The sequence below is a fragment of the Mercenaria mercenaria genome, chromosome 18 (genome assembly GCF_021730395.1).
Source record: "Mercenaria mercenaria strain notata chromosome 18, MADL_Memer_1, whole genome shotgun sequence".
Lineage (NCBI taxonomy): Eukaryota > Metazoa > Mollusca > Bivalvia > Venerida > Veneridae > Mercenaria > Mercenaria mercenaria.
In genome coordinates this window covers 37,593,299-37,617,982 of record NC_069378.1, presented here as the reverse complement: position 1 = coordinate 37,617,982, position 24,684 = coordinate 37,593,299, and the positions used below count along the sequence as shown (strand labels likewise).

General features: G+C 36.2%; 1 protein-coding gene across 5 annotated transcripts in view; it reads left to right on the top strand.

Annotated features, from left to right (window-relative positions):
- The window catches only part of LOC123537885 (transmembrane protein 41A-A-like), a 210,189-nt gene extending 187,816 nt beyond the window's left edge, over window positions 1–22,373 (top strand). For 4 of the 5 annotated variants that reach the window (XM_045321791.2, XM_045321790.2, XM_045321792.2 and 1 more), the window contains one exon: window positions 11,137–22,373. In XM_045321791.2, the coding sequence (XP_045177726.1) occupies window positions 11,137–11,315 (179 nt within the window). In that variant the 3' untranslated portion in view covers window positions 11,316–22,373. The remainder of the gene's footprint in view (window positions 1–11,136) is intronic. The other variant, XR_006683650.2, reaches the window with a different exon arrangement.
- The last annotated feature ends 2,311 nt before the right edge of the window (window positions 22,374–24,684 follow it).

The following is a 24,684-nucleotide window of genomic DNA, read 5'->3' as shown; positions in this document are numbered from 1 at the left end:
CACGCTGAAATGTTACAAAATGCGCCAAGTGTCTGTGAGTATTACAAGTCAACGTGAAGTGTACATTATATAGACCTGACGATGAGTTCGAGCCAAGAGTAGTAAGCGAATAATCGGAATTCGAGCAAACGAAGTTTGACTGTACTAGTCTTTATAAAATACGCGCCATAGATTTTTTCTACCTGTACTGTTGATACAGACAATCATACAGGCAATCAACCAGCCTTTTTGGAAATTGTTAGTCTGGAAACGGAAGTTTTAGAAACATGAGAAAGATAGCTTTCATAAATGAACAAAATATCAGAGCGTACGAAAAATTAGGCTCATTCTATAGAAATAACTTTAGTCATTTTGAATTTTGCCTGTCTCAGTTGCAATAAATCTACACGAAGTAATTTATTTTACTTCTCAAATTCATAATTATCACCGAAAAATTTCAAGTTTAAATTAAAAGTAGCAAAAATTGCGAAAATCTGAAGTTTATAACAAAATGCACTTATTGACCTTTGACCTTGCGCTGTGACCTTACTATGACCCTTAGAAGGCAACAGCCCCCCTGAAACTTTTCCAATTTTTATAAAATTAACAATGAACATGGCTGTCGGGCATTAACAAAAAATGCTATCAAAGGCAATTTCTAGGCCTCTTTTTAGATATATATATAGGCAGACTATAGGTACAAGTACTGACTTCTTTTCATGTATGATAAAACCCAAACTTGTCATAAGGTCAAATGTATCTCGGATATTTTGAACACAATTCCTGAAAGTACTGCCAACTAAAAAGGAATCATCAATAAAACTAGAACTCGAATGTCCCAACATTCTTAAGGTGGCATACACAGGTTTCATCAATTTTGTAAACAGCTGAGGGGCACATGCCACCCCATTAGGAAGTGCAACATACTGGAATAATTTTCCTGATTTTTCAAAGCGAAATTTCAACTGATTATCATCTGATATGAAAATTGAATAATAGGCATGTCTAATATCAATTGAGGCAAGCCAACAATTTGGTTTAAATAATTTAATAGCTGATTCAAAAATATCCATTTTGAAATGTCGATAATCTATGCTTTCATTCAATTCTTTAAGATTCAGTATCATTCTATATTCACCATTCTTTTTATTTACCAAGAAAATTGGAGAGATGTACTCATTTGGGTCATGTTCTAGTCTTCTTTCATCACTTTCATGTCTAATATTTTCTGAATTTATTGATCTACTCATAAATTTTCACTTTTTGTAAAATAATTACTTTTGCAATATGTCTGAATTGGGTTCATTCTGTCATAAAATTCAAGAGGACAATGCCTCACAATGTCCAAAATAGTTTCATCAGAAGTGATTTTTCTCCAATTTTCTTGTAAAAACGAAGTCTACCAGCTTTAAACTTATTCTGTATGTTGCTTACCTCATTATTTACTTCTTGTGCCCCACTCTGCTGTTTTTGTCAAAGGTGATGCCTGCTCCACACCATAATAACTCTGGTAGAAACCTCTACCTCTTCCAGGACGAGTCATACCACGTCTACCACCACGTCTATGACGATTGTAACCTCTTCCAGGAAACTGTGACATACAACCAACATTTCGACCAATCTTGCATATGTCCTGAATATCTTTAACATTTTTGTTTATATCATCTCCATACAAATTTTCTGTGTAAGGCTGACTTGATGAAGTTAACGGATAGAACTTTGGGTCCAAGTCATTGCAGTGGCTCTCTTTGCATTTATTATTGATAAGTTTTAAAAGAATGACCCAGTAACGCAAGTGCATTGGTTCCCCATTCAACTGAATTAGAATCTAAATTCTAAATCTCTTTGTCTAGCATTTTGGCAACATTGATTGACACCTTGACAATAATGTTCTGAATTTGCTGAAATTTTACATCATTACCATACGCCACTTTTTAGTTCACCTGAGCCAAAGGCTCATGGTGAGCTTTTGTGACTGCTCAATGTCCGTCAAAATTGTTCAAAGAATTTAATTCCATATAGAACTCTGGTTGCCATGGCAACCGAAAGGAAAAACTTTAAAAATCTTCTTATCCAAAACCGCAAGGCTTAGGGCCTTGATATTTGGCATATGACATCATCTTATGGTCCTCTATGAAGATTGTTCAAATTGTGCCCCAGGGGTGAAAAGAGGCCCCACCCTGGGGATCACAAGTTTTACATAGACTTATATAGTAAAAAACTTTAAAAATCTTCTTGTCTAAAACCACAAGACCTAGGCCTTTGATATTTTGTATGTAGCATTGCCTTGTGGTCCTCTACCAAAATTGTTCAAATTATGTCCCTGAGGTGAAAAGAGACCCTGCCCTGGGGGGTCTCAAGTTTTACATAGACATATAGGAAAAAAACTTTAAAACTCTTCTTGCCTGAAAATGCAAGGCCTAGGCTTTTGGTATTAAGTATGTTGCCTTTCCTAGTGTTTCTCTACCAAATTTGTCCAAATTATGTCCCTAGGGTGAAAAGAGGCCCTGCCCTGGTGGTGCCAAGTTTAACATAGACTTATATAGGGAAAAAAAAAAGATCTTCTTGTCTGAAAGTTCAAGGCCTAGGCCTTTGATATTTGGTATGTAGCATTGCCTGGTGGATCACTAACAAGTTTGTTCAAATTATGCCCCTGGGGTGAAAAGAGGCCCCACCCTGGGGGTCACTTGTTATAATTATGAGTTATATAGGAAAAAATACTTTAAATTATCAGATCATATTTCCTAGATTGTTTAATTATAATTACCTGATGATCACAAGCGATTAGGGATCACTTGACTGTGACCTTGACCTGCTGACCTACTTTCTTGTTTTTCAAGATACAGCCTTGAAATTTGGATGACATGTACAGTTTTGCACACCAATCTTAAAACTGACTATCAGTTACCATGTATGTGACCTACTTCTTAATATTTTAGTGTCAGTTTGCCATTTGAAACATGTGGCTCATATTACTCAGGTGAGCGATCCAGGGTTATCATGACCCTCTTGTCATGGAATTACATGCAAGTGTATCATTGAAGGTTCCATGTGCACTGCCATATGAACACATCTGCGGATGTCTCTAAATTATGTTTGTACTTGTAGCATGTGTAAATGTTGAGTTCTGCTCAACCCGGGGCTAGAGGGCGTGGACGGTAGCATGCATTTCCACTACTGTCCATGAACAGGCTCAATCAAACCGAGACTGCAACAGTTTCGTTTTTGTCGTGTTGAGCGACCTTTGGAGTTTCCACTTTTTCTATTTTTAGCTCACCTGAGCCAAAGGCTCATGGTGAGCTACTGTGACCGCTCAATGTCTGTTGTCCATAGTCCAGTGTGCGTCGTCATTCGTGTGTCCATCAACATTTTCTAAAAAAATCTTCTCGAAAACCACTGGGCAGAATTACACCAAACTTCACAGGATGATCCTTTGGTGGCCCCCTTTCAAAATTGTTCAAAGAATTGAATTCCATGCAGAACTCAGGTTGCCATGGCAACTGAAAGGAAAAACTTCAAAATTCTTCTTGTCCAAAACCACAGAGCCTAGGGCTTTGATATCTGGTGTGTAGCATCATCTAGTGGCTCTCTACCAAAATTGTTCAAATTATCCCCCCTAGGGTCAAATATGACCCTGCCCCGGGGGTCACATGGTTTATATAGACTTATATAGGGAAAACTTTGAAAATCTTTTTGTACAAAACCACACAGCCTAGGGCTTTGATATTTAGTATGTAGCATCATCTAGTGGTCCTCTACCAAAATTGTTCAAATTATCCCTCTAGGATCAAATATGGCCCCGCCACCGGGGTCTCAAGTTTTACATAGACTTATATATGAAAAAAAGTTTAAAAATCTTCTTGTCTGAAACCACAACACTTAGACCTTTGATATTTGGTTTGTAGCATTGTCTTATGGTACTCAACCAAAATTGTTAAAATTGTATCCCTGGGGTGAAAAGAGGCCCTGCCCTAGGGGTCTAAAGTTTTATATAGACTTATATAGGAAAAATACTTTAAAAATCTTCTTGTCTGAAACCATACAACCTATGCTTTTGATATTTGGTATGATGCATTGTCTAGTAGTCCTCTACCAAAATTGTTCAAATTATGCCCCTGGTGTTAAAAGAAGCCCCACTCTGGGGTAACTTAGTTACTATGTGAGTTATATAGGAAAAAATACTTAAAAATCATTTGATCCTATTTCCAAGACTGTTTAATAATAATTACCTGATGAACCCAAGTAATATGATGTCACTTGACTTTGACCTTAACCTACTGACCTACTTTCTTGTTTTTTAAGAAACAGCCTTGAAATTTTGATGACATACACAGTTTTGCACACCAGTCGTAAAACTGAATATCATTGACCATGAATGTGACCTACTGACTTTCTTAATATTTTATCATCAGTTTGATCTTTGAAACATGTAGCTCATATTACTCAGGTGAGCAATCCAGGGTCATCATGACCCTCCTTTTTTTAAGTAGATGCCAGATAGCATTATTTACTTTTGTTTTAGTTTACACCTCACAGTTAAAGTGAGTGGTCTTTGAATGTCCTTTAACAACTCGGACAAGGTTTCCTCACTCATATCGTTACGAAAAGCACTGATGACAAAGACCGAGAGATCTTCATTTACTTCACAATCAACTTTTTCTTTACTTTGAAATTTCTCTGTTAAGTCTTTGAATACAGATGATTCAGTACGTTGCCTTTTTAAAGGTTGCCCTGATGTGTCAGTGACTTTGGAACCTGGAGAATTTTGCATGAAAGGATTATCAGCAGGATCCGGGACCTCAGAATCATCATCATAGTCATAACTATAAGAATCCTCATAATTGTACAGCTTGTCAACTTTCTGGGAAAGTGTAGCTAACTTTTCCCCTTGCTTGTTTACATTAGAGTTAAGTTCTTTCAAAATCGAAAATAATTCTTTGTTCAGTAAAGTACCGTAAGTGTTACCTCCAGGCTGATTTTTTTTACCCTCAGACGAAGAACCAGAAACTCCTTGGGATTGAGGATTAGCAAAGGCTTCTTGGGTTTTCTTACCACCTTTCTCCGGTGCCTTTTTCGCTTTGCTTGCATCTTTCACCACATTCACATTTGTTGAATCAGATTTTTTCTGCAGCATGGTGTCTGCCATGATGTTACGAAACTAATCCTTAGTTATCCTAATAAAATGTATGCTTGATTGAAAAAAAAACTAGAAAGTCTTACATCTTACTGCACATAGTGTGATTTTAGTGAATGTTTTATGGAAGCAATTTTAGGTAACTGTGCATTTAAATGTGTAAAATTAACGATAATGCAGCATAAGTATTTGAAGTTGCTGCCTTAGAAATAAAGAAATCGGACTAATGAAATGATAGTTCTTTTCTTCAATCTTCTACGCAGTGATCTATCTTACCTTTAGGCAGAGATTTCTAAAGTTGAAGGGAAGCAACTCCTGCATGCAGTTTGACTTTCCTTGAAAAGAATGCCCCATTCAAAATAAGAAAAGTCATAGTTGGAAAGTTATTATTTCATCCTGGTAACAGCAAGAGTTTGGTATATTGGGTTAAAATATAATTTCCTCCACCCTTTTTTCACACACATCTATTTCAGCTGGATTTTTAAAAATGCACATAATTCCACTTTAAGCAGGGGTCTTATCCTAGCATTTTTAAACTCTTTTGATACATAAACTAATTCCATTGATGTATTTATGATGTTTGTTATCTAATGTCAAAGTGATTTCATGGACCTACCCCAATCAAAATTCCAGGAAAAGTGCTTTTTAGTTAAGTTAAAAGTTCATAACAAACATTAAAGAAATCGGACACGCCATAATACGTTGCAATTGTACCCACCTGTGTTGGAATCATTTTTGGTAGATTATTTCATATGCCTGCAATGAAAATTCACCGATTTCAAAGAAATAACTGTTGCTTGACAGTGTCATAACTTACAATTTGATGCAAACGTGCTCAGGAGTCGCTTTGTACAAGATTTTACCATTTTTGATGGAATTTCTACAAAAACGACAGTCCCTCGTCAAACTGTACAGAAGTGTTTACATTAATGACAAAGAACTGCACTGAACAAGTGTTTGTGGCTAGAAGAGTACACATGGGCTTCTGTCTCACTGATTTTCTGTCAAACATGAAAGAATATGGGAAAACTCATTAGAAAACTTACTGATGACAGCGTAAATTAAGTCAGCCGGCCATATTTATCCAACACTTCTGTGACAAATCCTCCACCGCTGCAGTGTTGGAATCACTGCTTCTGCGACAAAGAGTAAAATTCCTTCCAACAGGAAAAGTAAGATTTCCTGCATTTGTACTTTAAAAGCTCCAAAATCAAAACAATTCTACATTGTAACAACAATTCAGTTTAAGATATTGGCTATATTAACAAGTTGGGTACCCTCACATTTACTAAATAAAACAATATAAATTTCATTCAGCTATAGTACATGCCCAGAATCTCTAGAATCATAACTAGTCATAATGCTTCTGTTGTGATTTCCAGTTATGATGGATCTAATATAAAATCATTGACATAGGTAATTAAGTCTGACATAATTTTCTAATATTACTGCAAATGAAAAATCAGCAAATGCCCCCTTTTAGGAGCTACTCGAGCTAAATGTAGAAATACCTAAATTTCTTCTTGTGAAGCATTTGATTAATCTTTTTCAAACTTGGTCTGTAGCGTCACTTGTAATAAGTAAATTCCTCAAAGTTTTATGTAAATGGGGCACTTTGTCCCCTTCAGCTTTTTAAGGTAAAAGCGAACCATTATAAAGAGACCTATCAAAATACCCTCAACCTGCTCCATGGCCTGTGTGTGTTTTCTTCCAACCTAGTTTTAAGACTTAAGAACCATATATATAGTGTTTGAACTGTTTATCATGAGATATGATATCAGTATTTGGATACTGTAACATGAGATATGATATCACTATTTGGATACTGTAAAATCAAACATAATATCACTATTTCAGTATCTAAATTCAGATATAATGGCCCTATTGGATCCTGTAAAATCAGATATGATGTCCCTATTTCAGTACTGTAAAATTAGATATAATGTCCCTATTTCAGTACTGTAAAATCAGATATAATGTCCCTATTTCAACACTGTAAAATCAGATATAATGTCCCTATTTCAGTACTCTAAAATCAGATATAATGCCCCTATTTCAACACTGTAAAATCAGATATAATGTCCCTATTGGATCCTGTAAAATCAGATATAATGTCCCTATTTCAACACTGTAAAATCAGATATAATGTCCCTATTTCAACACTGTAAAATCAGATATAATGTCCCTATTTCAGCACTGTTAAATCAGATATAATGTCCCTATTTCAGCACTGTAAAATCAGATATAATGTCCCTATTTCAATACTGTAAAATCAGATATAATGTCCCTATTTCAGCACTGTAAAATCAGATATAATGTCCCTATTTCAGTACTGTAAAATCAGATATAATGTCCCTATTTTAACACTGTAAAATCAGATATAATGTCCCTATTTCAGTACTGTAAAATCAGATATAATGTCCCTATTTCAGCACTGTAAAATCAGATATAATGTCCCTATTTGGATCCTGTAAAATCAGATATAATTTCCCTATTTCAGTACTGTAAAATCAGGAATAATGTCCCTATTTCAATACTGTAAAATCAGATATAATGTCACTGTATGGATACTGTAAAATCAGATATAATGTCACTATATGGATACTGTAAAATCAGATATTATGTCACTATTTGCATACTGTAAAATCAGATATGATATCACTATTTGGATACTGTAAAATCAGATATATTAGGGTTATTATAACAGTAACTTGATCTGGGATGCTGTATTCGACTCGAGTGGATTTTGCCAGATTGGATCTCACAAGGTGCACAAAGGTGCATATGCACCGAGTGTGATCCGTCCTTGCAAAATCCATGAGAGCCGAATACAAAATCCCAGATCCAGCTACTGTTGTAATGACCCTTTTATTATATACCTCTATCTTTTTGTTTGTTTATTTGTAATCGATAAAAAAAATGAAATCTGAAATGTTTGTTGATGTTAAAATGAAATGAGTGATGTTTTTGTGTGTGCTCTTTATATAACTGTGTCAGCTCATGCATATTAATAAAAGTAGTCCTGCAACATACAATATACAATACGGAAGGTACAATATGGGATTTTTTCAGCCTGTTTGTATTTCCTTGTGAAATGCAAGCTGTATTTTTGACAGAATATATATAGGTATATAATAAAATATCACTATTTGGATACTGTAAAATCAGATATAATGTCAGTATTTTGATACTGTACAAGAGATCACAGAGTGATTTTGGCGCCCACCAATGTGCCATTTTTGAGTGTTCCAAATTTCAAGACTTATTGACTAGCTCAAGGTCAAATTTCATTTCCGTACACAACACTGTGCATGTGGTCCAAATTCGAAAGCTGTAGCTTGAGAAATGTGGAAGTAGGTCACTAGATCAATTTCAAGGACAAAGTTATTTGTACACAAAACTATGCATGTGCATCAAGTTTGAAGGCTGTAGCTTGAGAAATTTGAAAGTAGGTCACTAGGTCAATCTTAAGGTCAAAGTTTAATTTGGTACACAAAACTATGCAAGTGGTCCAAATTTGAAGGCTGTAGCTTGAGAAATGTGTAACTAGGTCACTAGGTCAAAATCAAGGTCAAATTTCACTTCAGAGCACAAATCTATGCATGTGGTCCAAAATTGAAGCCTGTACCTTCAAAAATGTGAAAGTAGGTCACTAGGTCAATGTCAAGGTCAAAGTTTGTTTCGGTACACAATCCTATGCATGTGGTCTAAATTTGAAGCCTGTAGCTACAGAAATGTGAAAGTAGGTCACTAGGTCAATCTTTAGGTCAAAATTCATTTTGGTACACAAAACTATGCATGTGGTCCAAATTTGAAGGCTGTAGCTTGAGAAATGTGAAAGTAGGTCACTAGGTCAAAATCAAGGTCAAATTTTATTTCAGAATACAGAACTATGCATGTGGTCCAAATTTGAAGCTTGTACCTTCAAAAATGTGAAAGTAGGTCACTAGGTCAATGTAAAGGTCAAAGTTTGTTTCGGTACATAAAACCATGCATGTGGTCCAAATTTGAAGGCTGTAGCTTGAGAAATGTGAAAGTAGGTCACTGGGTCAAAATGAAGGTTAAATTTCATTTCGGAACACAAAACTATACATGTGGTCCAAACTTGAAGCCTGTACCTTCAAAAATGTGAAAGTAGGTCACTAGGTCAAAATCAAGGTCAAAGTTTTTTCCGGTGCACAAAACTATGCATGTGGTCCAAATTTGAAGGCTGTAGCTACAGAAATGTGAAAGTAGGTCACTAGGTCAAAATCAAGGTCAACTCATGTCAAGGTTCATCTTGCCACTCAAAAATATACATGTGGTCCAAGTTTGAATGTTGTAGTTATTGACAAGATTTTAAAAGCTTTTCCCTATATAAGTCTATATGAACCATGTGACCCCCAGGGCGGGGCCATATTTGACCCTAGGGAGATAATTTGAAAAACTTGGTAGAGAACCACTAGATGATGCTACATTACAAATATCAAAGCCCTAGGCTTTGTGGTTTGGACAAGAAGATATTTCAAAGTTTTTCCCTATATAAGTCTATGTAAACCATATGACCCCCTGGGCGGGGCCATATTTGACCCTAGGGGTATAATTTGAACAATCTTAGTTGAAGACCACTAGATGATGTCACAAACAAAATATCAAAGCCCTAGGCCCTGTGGTTTTGGACAAGAGGGTTTTCAAAGTTTTTCCCTATATAAATCTATGTAAATTATAGAAATAAACAAAGGGCCATAACTCACTCATAAATTGTTGAACCAGTCTGATTTTCAGGGGGACACAACTAGGGTACCAATACATCATTCTGACAAAGTTTGGTCAAAATCCCCCCAGTAGTTTCTGAGGAGATGCGATAACGAGAAATTGTTAACGGACGGACTGACGGACGGACGGACGGAATGACGGATGGACGGACCACGGACGCAGAGTGATTTTAATAGCCCACCATCTGATGATGGTGGGCTAAAAATAAGATATATCACAGTGACGAAGAACAGTTAAATGGTTTCTGGATGATAACTTGAGAACACTTGGGCATAGGATCATGAAACTCACTGGGGTGGTTGGTCATGACCAGCAGATGACATCTATTGATTTTAAGGTCAGTAGGTCAAAGGTCAAGGTCACAGTGACCCAGAACAGTTAAACCGTTTCCAGATGATAATTGGGCCTAGGATCAAGAAACTTGATAAGGAGGTTGATCATGACCAGCAGATGACCCCTATTGATTTTTAGGGTCACTTGGTCAAAGGTCAAGGTCATAGTGATCCAGAACAGTAACAGTATGACAATAACTTGTTTCTGGACAGTAACTTGAGAATGCTTTGGCCTAGTTCATAGGGTGATTGGTCTTTTTGAGTAGATGAACACTATTGATTTTTGGGGGTCACTTGGTCAAAGGTCAAGGTCACAAGGTCCTAACTGATTAAATCTATTTCTGATTGTTATCTCGAGAACTATTTGACCTTCAGCCTTCATATTTTATTGGATGTTTAGTCTTCTAATTATTTTGGGGTCATAAGGTCAAAGTCAAGGTCAGGTTGGATCAAATCCATTGTAAAGCAATATCTTAATATATGTTTTTGGCCAACATGCTTCAGATTTAATAGGTTGATTGGTCTCCTTTGGAAGATGACCTTTATCAATTTCGGGTCACTGGGTCAAAGGTCAAGGTCACTTGGCATCAATTCCTTTATAGGTCAGTATCACCAAAACTGATTTACCCAATCTCCTTGAGAATAAAAGCAAGTGAATCTCTCATGTAAATTTCTCAATTAGTAGTATGAATTTGAGGTGCAAGGATTATCATTTTCCTTTAAAAGAATGGATTCTTTCTGCAGGCAAGTTGCTGTAAGTCCGTGCAAGAAACACATGTTTTTGTAGGTTAACCGACATATATTTTAGACTAGGAGAGGATCCATATAAACAGGATTACATATTTTTATATTGCATATTAACCTTTATGCAAAAAGTATTTTATTCACTGACTAGTATGTCAATACATTTCTCAGACTGTTTTGTAAATTTTGTAGGTTTGATGCCATACAACTTCATCTGTGTTCAGACAGGCAGTATGCTCTTCGAGATTACCTCTCTTGACAGAATCTTCACAAAGGAAATTACATTGAAAATGTTTGGCATTGCTATGGTAGCACTGTTACCTGGACTACTGATCAATAAATTCAAAGAAGGCAGATTGAAGACAGAATAAGCACTGGACTGTTTATACAGCTTTTCTTTGTCACCCCAAAAAATTGATGTACTTCTGTCTGTTTGATATTCTTTGTATGTTTATTGTCTATCATCCACAATTCATCTTCTAAACCACCAAGCTATGTTTATTGTATATCATCCACAATTCATCTTCTAAACCATCAAGCTATGTTTATTGTATATCATCCACAATCCCCTGAACCACCAAGCCATTTTCAAGCAAACTTCTAAGGACTGTTCCTCGGGTGACTCTCTTTCATATTCCTTTGAATCTTAGTCTGTAAGGTTTGCAGAATTCTGAATGCCAAAGCAACTGAAACTGAAAGGAAAAACTTACAAATTTTCTCCCTGGAAACAGCTCTTCCAGTTTCAAAATAATTCTCTGAAATCTTTCTTGGGTGACCCTCTAACAAATGCAACACTGGCCATAGCTTTATCAGATCAGGTGGTTCCAACATTGTACAAGTGGTTAAATTTATGCTGAACAAGTGGAAGAAATGACACAAATCTTGTAAGTATGACTGATTGGACTTAAGTTTCTACCCTCCACACTAAATAAAATGAAAATGATTGGTGCACCTGGAGCATGAGTCCATTTCTTACAACCTATGTTCATATAGCTGAGATCTGGGTCATTTTCTCAAACGCCTCTGTATAGTCCAAGGGGAGAAGGAGATTTTGTCAATTTCTTGAGAGTACTCCCATGATGTATAGTGCTTAATATGTGTATGTCAAAATGTATTTGACCTAGAGTTATAAAACATTAGAGGATTGTTTTTAGCTCACCTGTCACAAAATGACAAGGTGAGCTTTTGTGATCGCGCGTCGTCCGTCGTCCGTCCGTCAGTCAGTCCGTGCGTCTGTAAACTTTTGCTTGTGACCACTCTAGAGGTCACATTTTTTGTGGGATCTTTATGAAAGTTAGTCAGAATGTTCATCTTGATGATATCTAGGTCAAGTTTGAAACTGGGTTACGTGCCATCAAAAACTAGGTCAGTAGGTCTAAAAATAGAAAAACCTTGACTTCTCTAGAGGCCATATATTTCACAAGATCTTCCTGAAAATTGGTCAGAATGTTCAACTTGATGATATCTAGGTCAAGTTCGAAACTGGGTCACGTGGCTTTAAAAACTAGGTCAGTAGGTCTAAAAATAGAAAAACCTTGTGACCTCTCTAGAGGCCATATATTTCACAAGATCTTCATGAAAATTGGTCAGAACGTTCACCTTGATGATATCTAGGTCAAGTTCAAAACTGGGTCATGTGCCTTCAAAAACTAGGTCAGTAGGTCAAATAATAGAAAAACCTTGTGACCTCTCTAAAGGCCATATTTTTCATGGGATCTGTATGAAAGTTGGTCTGAATATTCATCTTGATGATATCTAGGTCAAGTTCGAAACTGGGTCACGTGGCCTCAAAAACTAGGTCAGTAGGTCTAAAAATAGAAAAACCTTGTGACCTCTCTAGAGGCCATATATTTCATGAGATCTTCATGAAAATTGGTCAGAATGTTCACCTTGATTTTATCTAGGTCAGGTTCGAAAGTGGGTCACGTGCCATCAAAAATTAGGTCAGTAGGTCAAATAATAGAAAAACCTTGTGACCTCTCTAAAGGCCATATTTTTCATGGGATCTGTATGACAGTTGGTCTGAATGTTCATCTTGATGATATCTAGGTCAAGTTCGAAACAGGGTCATGTGCGATCAAAAACTAGGTCAGTAGGTCTAAAAATAGAAAAACCTTGTGACCTCTCTTGAGGCCATACTTGTGAATGGACCTCCATAAAAATTTGTCAGAATGTTCACCTTGATGATATCTAGGTCAAGTTTGAAAGTGGGTTACGTGCCGTCTAAAAGTAGGTCAGTAGGTCAAATAATGAAAAAACGTTGTGACCTCTCTAGAGGCCATATTTTTCATGGGATCTGTATAAAAGTCGGTCTGAATGTTGATCTTGATGATATATAGGTCAGTTTGAAACTGGGTCAACTGCGATAAAAAACTAGGTCAGTAGGTCTTGAAATAGAAAAACCTTGTGACCTCTCTAGAGGCCATACCCTTGAATGGATCTTCATGAAAATTAGTCAGAATGTTCACCTTGATGATATCTAGGTCAAGTTTGAAATGGGTCACGTGCCTTAAAAAACTAGGTCAGTAGGTCAAATAATAGAAAAACCTTGTGACCTCTCTAGAGGCCATACTTTTCATAGGATCTGTATGAAAGTTGGTCTGAATGTTCATCTTGATGATATCTAGGTCAAGTTTGAAATTGGGTCAACTGCTTCAAAAACTAGGTCAGTAGGTCTAAAATTAGAAAAATCTTTTTACCTTTCTAGAGGCCATATTTTTCAATGGATCTTCATAAAAATTGATCTGAATGTTCACCTTGATGATATCTAGGTCAGTTTAGAAACTGGGTCAAGTGCAGTTAAAAACTAGGCCAGTAGGTATAAAAATAGAAAAACCTTGTGACCTCTCTAGAGGCCATATTTTTCATGAGATCTTCATGAAAATTAGTGAGAATGTTCACCTTGATGATATGTAGGTAAAATTCAAAACAGGGTCACGTACCTTTGAAAACTAGGTCAATAGGTCAAATAATAGAAAAACCTTGTGACCTCTCTAGAGACCATATTTTTCAATGGATCTTCATGAAAATTGGTCAGCATTTTTATCTTGATAATATCTAGGTCAAGTTCAAAACTGGGTCACATGAGCTCAAAAACTAGGTCATTATGTCAAATAATAGAAAAAACGATGTCATACTCAAAACTAGGTCATGTGGGAAGAGGTGAGCGATTCAGGACCATCATGGTCCTCTTGTATAGCTTATTAAGTTTTGCACTCGGTGTTCTCTTTGGGATTTTACTCAGCTAGGCCAGAGTTATGGTCCTTCACTAAGTGAAAAATACACAAAGTTTTTACAAGTTTGTGTTGCAGACATCTAAAAAATCGTTTAACCTTTAGTCATAAGACCATGTACAGTTACAGGAGTGGGGGGCACCTGCCCCCCATCCCTCCCATCCCAACCTGATTATTTTGTTACCGCAACCCCCAGTTCAAAAAAGAAGAAAAAACGAACCAGTTCTTCTTTTCTCTCCTCTCCTGGTTATTTTTTCACCCTTAGATTTTGTACACAAACAAAACAGCACGAAAATATGGTAGCTGTAACAGTCTCATCAGAGAGACTAATCAACAAAAATGATGAACTAAAGGCAACATGTTAACACTAAAAATACTAATAGGGAAAAAACTAACTAGTCAGTTTCTTCCCCCTTCACCGTCAACTATTCAGACATTTAGATACATACATACCAGGGGGGAAAGATTTTGAACCAATGGTGTTTCATTTGATTTGATGTATAACAGGTACAAACTGCCAAAAGTCTTACTTTATGAGACCAGAAATGTGTCATTTTGTCAACTTATTATGCATAAAAATTGTTGAAACCACAAGATCTGATAAAGCTATGGACAGTCTGAAATGCCTTCAGATCATTTTACTATGTTAAAAAACATGGTCATCAGGGGGCTGTGCATTTTTCTTTAAAGCTATATTAGAAACTTTCTGTTGGTCTGACATGTTTTTATGCCCCCGATTGGAAGGCATATAGTTTTTGAACCGTCTGTCGGTCCGTCTGTCCGCAATTTTCGAGTCCGGTCCATATCTTTGTCATCAATGGATGGATTTTCAAATAACTTGGCATGAATGTGTACCACAGTGAGACGACTTGTCACTCGCAAGACCCAGGTCCCTAGCTCAAAGGTCAAGGTCACACTTAGACGTTAAAGGATAGTGCATTGATGGGCATGTCTGGTCCATATCTTTATCATCGATAGATATATTTTCAAATCACTTGGCATGAATGTGTACCACAGTAAGACAACGTGTCGTGCGCAAGACCCAGGTCCGTAGCTCAAAGGTCAAGGTCACACTTAGACATTCATTAAAGGATAGTGCATTGATGGGCGTGTCCGGTCCATATCTTTGTCATCCATGGATGGATTTTCAAATAACTTGGCATGAATGTGTACCACAGTAAGACGACGTGTTGCACGCAAGACCCAGGTCTGTAGCTCAAAGGTCAAGGTCACACTTAGACGTTAAAGGATAGTGCATTGATGGGCGAGTCCGGTCCATATCTTTGTCATTCATGTATGGATTTTAAAATAACTACGCATGAATGTGTGGCACAGTAAGACGATGTGTCGCGCACAAGACCCAGCATCAGCCATAACTATTCATTCAAAGTGCCATCGGGGGCATGTGTCATCCTATGGAGACAGCTCTTGTTTTGCATTGAAATTTTGCATAAAGAATGATCAATTATACAGAAAATGGTGGTTGTAAAGCAGTATATATAATAGCTGTTAAGGAATGACATGATATATACAAGAAAAATTGATCAAAGAATTAAGTGATAACTGAAATTACTAAGCTATATTTAAAATATATAGAAAACAGAAGTTATGTTTATAAACCTCCACCCTCCACACAAAATTGTATTGATAGCTTTGAGACAATAATGGAAACTAATATTACCACTTGTCACTGAAATATTTAATTTTAGCGAGAAGATTTTAAGAGCAATTCAAAACTGCAAAAAATCATAAGGACAAAAGCATGTGGTTGGTAGTTATTGTCCTATCTTGATGTTACCAAAACTGTCCAAAATACTTAAAGGGCATTTCAGGCAGTTGTTACTGCCCAACCTATTATGCAGTGGCTGGTCCATTACCTCTTGAAATATTTTCAGAAAGTATCTAACACTTCATGCTAATGGAAATAAAGTACGTTGTAGATGTGTATGGCACGCCAATTGTCCAGTTGTTGTGTGTGTTGTTGTGTGAACCTAGCTTCACGGTCGAAAAACTAGGATTAACGATCGATAAACCAGGTTTTTCGAATGTAAAACCAGGTTTTTTGAATACAACCCTATATTTTCAAAACATAGGATAACACCGTAAACCATAGTTCACGCTCATTCACAGTTGTAAACATAGGTTCACGTTCATAAACTATAGTTAACGAGTGTGAACTGGGGTTCACAAGTGTAAACATAGGATAACCACTGTAAACATAGGATAACCACCGAAATTCATAGTTAAATCGAGAAACCTAGTTTATCAAACGTAAACCATGGTTTACGGTTGATATATTAGGATTATAAAATCAACTATGAATTTCGGGTGTGAACATGGGTTTACGGCCATGAACCTATGTTTATGAGCATGAACCTACATTTACGAACATGAACCCATGTTTACGACCATGAGCCTAGGTTTATGACCATGAACCGTAGTTTACGGACGTGACATGTATGGCTATTGCCCCTTAATTACGTGAACCCAGGTTCAAGGTAAAAAACTAGGATTATCCATTGATACTAACTAGATTTTTCAAAAGTAAAAGCATGTTAACCTATTCTTTTGAGCGAAAAGATAGGATAACGTCGTAAACCATAGTTCACGCTCGTAAACATAGGTTCACATTCGTAAACCCAAGTTAAAGGTCGTAAACAGAAGTTCACGTTCGTAAACTATGGTTCACACTCGTGAACTCCGGTTCATGCTAGTGAACTCTGGTTCATGCTTGTGAACTCTGGTTCACGCTCTAAAACTATGGTTCACACTCGTGAACCCCAGTTCATGCTCGTTAACATAAGATAACGGCCGTAATTCATAGTTCAATCGAGAAACCTAGTTTATCGAACGTTAAACCATGGTTTACGATTGATATACTAGGATTATACAAGCCAGAACCTAGGTTTACGTTCGATAAACTAGGTTTTCGAACAAAACTATGATTTTCAGTCGTAAACATTGGTTCACGTTTGTAAACATAAGTTCACGCTCTAAAACTTAGGATAATGACCGGAATTTATAATTCAATCGAGAAACCTAGCTTATTAAACATAAACATGGGTTCAAGAGCGTAAACTATGGTTTAACTCTGTTATCCTCTGTTTTTGCTCGAAAATTTTTCGACCAAGAATGTAAGTATTGGATATTTGGCATGCCGTGAACCATAGTTGATGGACGTGAACCTATGTTTACAAGCATAAACCTATGTTTATGACTGTGAACTTGGGTTTACAATCGTGAACCTAGGTTTACGTCCGATAAGTTAGTTTTCCCGAACATAACTATGATTTTCGGTCGTTATCCTATGTTCACAAGCGTGAACCTATATTTACGGATGTAAACCCATGTTCACAGCCGTAAACCCAAGTTCAAGGTCGTTAACATAGGTTCATAAAATATAGGATCACGCTCGTGAACTAAGGATAACGAAATTTATAGTTCAATCGAGAAACCTTGTTTATCGAACGTAAACCTGGGTTCACGAGCGTAAACTATGGTCTACACCCGTTATCATATGTTTTCGTTCGAAAATATAGGTTAGTATTCGAAAAAATCTGGTTTTACGTTCGAAAAACCTAGTTTATCGATCGCTAATCCTAGTTTTTCAAACGTGAACCTAGGTTCACGTAATTATTGGACAATTGGGGTGCCATAGATGTGAACATATTTTAGTAAATAGGGAATTAGCCGGTTCTATCTACAGGAAAGGGAAATGCAGTGGAAAAGAGATGTCTATTTACAAATAAGATGACATGTGAGAAAGTACAGAAAATGTAGCCTCGGGTAGTGTAGCCACAAATGAAGACAATAATTACAGTTAAATTTTCAGTCACGTTTAAACATGTAATTTCTAGTCATGTAGGATATATATCATATACTGCTGCATGAAATGTATATATGTGTTGGCTGTTAGTCTGTTTATTATGTAAGTCCAGTTAAAGAACACAAATTGAAGACAGTGATGTGGTTTCTAGTTTATTTTCATTAAATTAATGTCTGCCAATTCCAGTATATCAACAAAATGGTTTCTTCAAATGTGTTAGACAGCAGATCCAGTCAAGAATTTAGTTCCTAGTTATGTTGAGACATATTGATGATTTCTGCAATATCCTTTTATAGGAAAGGCTCAGAAACATTTACTCCAACTGACATGAAAAAAATGTCAACTAAAGGAAAAAAATAAAATTAATCGCTCGGCAAACAGAAGCCTAAAAGTCACTTAAGGTGATAAAAACAATCACTTACTCCAGCTTCAGACATTGATAAAAAGGGAAGTAGGAATACCTGCTAAAGCTATTTCCTGATTAAAATTTAGTGGTATTAAAACAGATTATAGCTTCAAGGTGCCTTACACCTTTATGCCTAAATTAGTGTTTACACTATGTACTTATATTGATTAAAACCTTCTGACAAGCGGGCTTATGCTTTTAAAGCGACTAAGCCACACATCATGATGTGAGATTTTAAAAAATTAAACATTTCCTATATTCACCTTAATTAAATATGTTGCATATTGGATGTTATAAAAATCTATTTTCCATCCTATTCTGTTGAAAATCATTGTTTTCTTAATAGATTTGAAATAAAAGCAATTGTCTGCCATTTTTGATAGGGTGTCCAGGTGTATTTGATAGGGTGTCCAGGTGTATAAAAAAACAACTGGAATTCTGTTCAGCATCACATGACAATGAGAGTAATAATCAATAGAGCACAGACTTAGCTGGTACACAGTAACAAAATGACAGTAAGAATTCTGGGTAAAGAGATTAGGTATTTAACGGCATCATAGTAAGATTCTCTACAAAAAAATTCAAATAGTGGTGATTAGTCAGTTTTAGGAGCCACTAGAACTAATACCGGTAATACATTAAATTAAACAACATCTTCTCCTGACCTGCTTGATGGATCTCCATCAGACTTCATCATTAGCATCATTATAAGGTCCTCTAACAAATTTGTTATCCCCCCGACATAGTTGAAAGGATTTTTAAAAAACCTGGTAGAAATGTTAACTGGTACTGTAACAGTTCAATGCGGCCCTGCAAGTTTCATTTAGACAGGATAAGAAGACAAGATTTATGGCCTTTTGCAGTTATATATGCTATATAGTACATATGTAGTTTTTATTCGATTTTTGCCTTTTGCAGTTATATATACTATATAATACATATTTTTTGCCTTTTGCAGTTATATATACTATATAATACATATTTTTTGCCTTTTGCAGTTATATATACTATATAGAACATATGTAGAGTTTTTATTGAGTTTTTGTCCTTTCGTAATCATATCTCAGAATTGGCTTGTAGAATTTCAATAAAACAGTTAATGTTAACTGGTATAAAGAAATGTGGCCCTGAAAGTTTCAGTTGGATTGCTTGAGGAAGACAAGATTTATGGCACATTGTACTTGTATAAATAATATATAGATAGTCTATTTTCTGTCTGCCAGGAGTCATATCTCGGACATGATTAACTTGGTAGAAATGTTACTGCATATGGAAATGCGGCTCTGCAAGTATCAAACAGATTGCTTGGTGGAAACAAGATTTATATATATTACTAGTGTTTTATTCCATTTTTGTCTGTCTGTAGTCATATATCTGGTAATAATGTAACTTACTTTAAAATGTAGTCTTGCAAGATTCAGTGAAATTGCTTCAGAAACAAATCGGTTATGGCCCTTATATATATATATATAGTTCTTATATAAAATTTACTATACAGAGTATTTTTAAACATCTTTAATGGCATTTAAGGGTCCATTTTTGCTAATGGGATATTGTGACCAAGCTTAGTACATACATAACTTTCTTGGAAACTGATGTACGGTATGCGGTCTGTTCGCTGGAGTCGAGGTTAAGGTCAATGTTACTAAAAGTAGAATTTTTTATCTGCTCAATAACTTCACTAAGGAATAGGATATCAAACTTGGAATTTAGAAAGCTTGCAATGAGGCTGTGATATTAGATATATTTTGGATAGCTTGGGTTATGGTCAGGATCATTGTGAATGGTTTTCTATTAACATCTTCAGGTAACTTTCATAGACACCAATGTTTTTGTTTCATTTTGGATAGGTTGGGTCGAGATCATTTAATTAAATAAAGAAAAATGGATTTTGATTTATTATTTTGTAAGGAATGACGGGGACAACTTTTTCAGAATATATTAAGTATCCGTCATACGGGACAGTACAGCAGAACATGTAATGGTCAAGTAAAATATTGGTAAAGATGTTGTTCGTTTATCAAATATTTCTGTGTTTTGATGATATACTCCTAAACCTTAATAGCCCTTGGTAACCCCTCACCATAACAATCCTCAGAAATCCAATCGGGCTAAGAAATTCCATTCTGAGATACTTACGCGAGAAATTAAGTCTGATAAGTCATAAAACATGGACTTTAATTAGCATGTTATTTGGGTTGATTTTGTCACAAAACCTGTCCTTTTTCAATACCAAATAAAGTACCTCAGAAAGCCCAGAATGCACCAGATGGATCCATTGTTTTCAAAATTTTCCACCCCCCTAGTTGTGCCCCCCCCCCCCCCTCCCCCAATGCCAAATCCTGGATCCGCCCCTGGTAAATGCCATTTTCATACCAAATATAAGCTTTATATGTTTCAGAGTTGTGTTGCTGGATAAAATGAAAGTGAAAGTAAGTATTTCCTGATGTCTGCCTAGCGTTTTTATCACGTGTCCAAGTCACATGACTAAGGCCATGTCTTTGGGTACATTTAAATTGCATATAGACAGACAAGTAGCGGAGACTTGATACTTTCTAACCTTTAGCCCTTGTGCCTCTGTGTGCAAGGGAGCAATCCATTAATGGACTCAGTCCTTCCAAGTTTAGCGGATGCAGAAACATCGTTTTAAGAAAATATGAAGGAACGAACTGATGGTGGGAGGCCACATTAGTTCACCAGGAGTACTATGAAAGATCATTATCCGCATGCATATTTAATCGAGAGTCAATGCCGTTTAATTTTAAACTACCGGTAAATGCTAAATATCCAGCTGATCGAAGCTACAGCAAAAAGATTTGGACCACATGTAAAATGTTTGATACAGATTTCAATACTCATCTTGAATAGTCTTAATCATGACCTACTGACCTACTTTTTCGTTTCTGAAGTTACAGTGTAGAAATTTGGACCACCGGTATAATTTTTTATACAGATTTCAATACTCATCTTGATGCTCTTACAGAAGCATGCCTCTGTGGCGTACATGCTGTGTATTTGCTGTGTATATGCCGCGAACACAGTAGTACGCCAGAGGAGTACATTTTAAATACAGCGCATGCCGCGTACATGCCGCATACTATTTCGACAAGTACACAGCATGTACGCAGGAGGTCACTAGTACACTTCAAGTACGCAGCACAGACTCTGAAAATTTAAGGAGTACACTGCATGTACGCAGGAGGGACTTGTACAAGAAAATAGTACACTGCATGTATACCGCAGATACTTTGAAATTTGTGCAGTACACTTCATATATGCGGGAAAGACTTGTACAATTTCTTTTGGCATTTATATTTAGGTTTTTTTTTAAAGTTAAAGTCTGAAGTAAACTTCATCTACGCGGGAGGGACTTGTTAATTTTCTTTTGGTGTTTATACTTTGAATTCTTTTAGGTAAAAGTCTGAAATACACTTCATGCAGGAAGGATTTGTACATTTTCTTTTTTTCTTTTTTTTGGAAGCAAGAACTTGATTTCCGAGTAACTTTTATCTTAATAGCATAGAATAGTTCACATTACCGGTATACTGAACAATGAAAATTTGCCAAACTATTTGCAATATTCATTTGTGAAGCTTACATCTTAGTGATTTCTGAGCTGCACCTTTGCATGCAGTGTAAAAATATATTCTTTTTCATTTTGAATTAATCCTGGAGCTTTCTAACTTGGATAATTGAAAAGCCTTATTTGAACTTCGTTGCATTACATTTTGTAATACATGAAATAATTACCAAGATAATGCCTCAACAGTGCCCGAATGAGAAGAATTAATAGCTCTCACTGTTATTTGAATACTCTTAAGCAAAACACCATTCTATCATGTTTTATAAAGGCTTTAATGCTCATTATGTTAACTCATTAAGGCCTCACCAAATTAAAAAGTTGTTCATCGGATTTGCCGCTCGTATATTTTCAGAACGTTTTTGGCTAATTGCGCTCGCCCCATTGGAAAAAATCAATCCAAAATATTTTGGTGCGCTACTTTTTACGGACGTAACAGTGTATAAATGCTTATATAATTCCAGCCCTAGATTGTTCTCAGATGGATTTTAATCAAAATAAATACATACTATGCACACATCGTCTATAATAAATCATAACACTTATATTTAGTTGCATAAAAGTTGTTTCCCCTTGATGCAGTTACGCCATTTTCTTCAAATGTTTACCAAATTACATGCTACAAAAATTGATTTATTTCATTGAAAAGTGGATGAAGAAAGCATACTTATTTATTTGATAGCATCAATCTACATTATTTTGGTAAGGGTAAATACTTATTGATGCATGTCACTTATCTTTTTTCTGTTTTTTTCTGTCCAAATGATCAGCATTTGCATACGAAAGTTGGTGGGGTAAGGAATTTATATTATCTCAGCAGTTTCGCCACAAGAGTACACAGCATGTATGCAGCAGGAGTACACAGCATGTACGCCGCAGGACTCGGGCCAGGAGTACACAGCATGTACGCCGCAGGAGTACACAGCATGTACGCCGCAGGAGTAGTACACCGCAGGCTCATTTGCATGTGAAAAGTGTATGGGCCGCGTACATGCTGCGTACTATTTCCCGCATACTAAATTCCTCCAGCGTACATCCTGTGTACTATGTAGTCCACAGCATGTACGCAGCAAGTAGTACGCGGCAGAGCTCATTTGCATGTCAAAAGTGTACTACAAACGTACTACCGGTGTATGTGCGGTGTATATCCTGCGTACTATTTAAAGCCCTTGATTTCAGTACACATCATGTACGCATCATATACGCTGTATGTACGCAGCAAAAGTACGCAGCAGGCCTTTTTCTTCTGTAAGGGTAGTCTTAATTGTGACCTTCTGACCTACTTTCTTGTTTTTGAAGATACAGCATGGAAATTTGAACCACATGTAGAACTTTTGATAAAGATTTCAATACTCATCTAAAATATTATTAACCCTGACCTACTGATCTACTTTCTTGTTTTTGAAGCTACAGCAAAGAGATTTGGACCACCTGTATAATTTTTTAACAGATTTCTGCACTTATCTTGAAGAATCTTTACCATGACCTTCTCACCTAGTCTTTTTTTGTTTTTGAAGCTTTAGCAAAGAAATTTATTCAAGCAAGCAATTAAACTTAGGTGAGCGATATAGGGCCATCATGGCCTTCTTGTTCACTCTTTATCTCTATTCTTTCTGCCTAAAACTCTGCATTGTTGATATAATTGGTGGAAGTAAAAGAATATGAAATGTAGATGTACTGATTCTATTGTAAACATATGAGTTTTACTTCCATTGCTACACTTTAGGATAAAACAACAGATTTTCATAAGGTACATTATGATTTCCGTAAGATACGTTTATATTGTTGCGTTATTTCTCCCGTATAACGTGAATTTTCCTATGTTGGTCAAACAAAACTAAAACACAAGAGTATAGTAGCAGAAGCAGTTATTTATTTTGCAGCACTGCATTTTAATTCACTTAAAACTTCTCAGTCTCATCTCTTCTATAAATCTAGCATAATTATTATTCTTTCAATTTTTCTAAAATAAAACATTCTAAGCTTTTAGGTAGTGTGCAAAAATGTGATAGGGTGGTGTGCAAAATATTTGCGCTGCGCAACCTTTGTACCACCGACCATTGCACGGCATGACCACTGCGCAGCGCAACATTTACAACATAACTCTTTTGCGCGACCTCTGCACAACTAAAAGCTGCCCAACCTCTGCACAACATTTGTTCCAAACATATTTGTGCAAGAACCTAGTGTGCGTGACCCAGTTGCGCAAACAGTGTCTAAATTGCACTTAAAAGACGAGTCAGCATATTCTATTGCATATTGACCAAAAAAACATCTAAAAGTATTTGGTTTTTGGTTGCGGGTTTATCCCGCTACCAAAGTTAACACTCATTCTCACGGGAATTGGGAATTTGATGTCGCCATACACCAAGTCCAACATGTGAATGTTATAATATTGATTTTGAAAAACAGATATCAAATACAGGGTGCAATCGACCCACTGGATGTAAAAAATTGTCCCAAAATCGATTAATGCATTAGAATTTGCTACATTACTGTGCAAAATGTAATGTTCGAGACTGTCGCCATTTACATTGTTCTTCTTTGGGTAGATGTACTGATGTACAGCTGGACATTTTAATGATATATTTATCTTTGTTGCATATTTTGATATGTTACAAACAGAGTCTTATATGATTTCTTGAAAGAAATTGACGAAATAAATAAAAAATATGCCCAAACATAATGTCGCCAA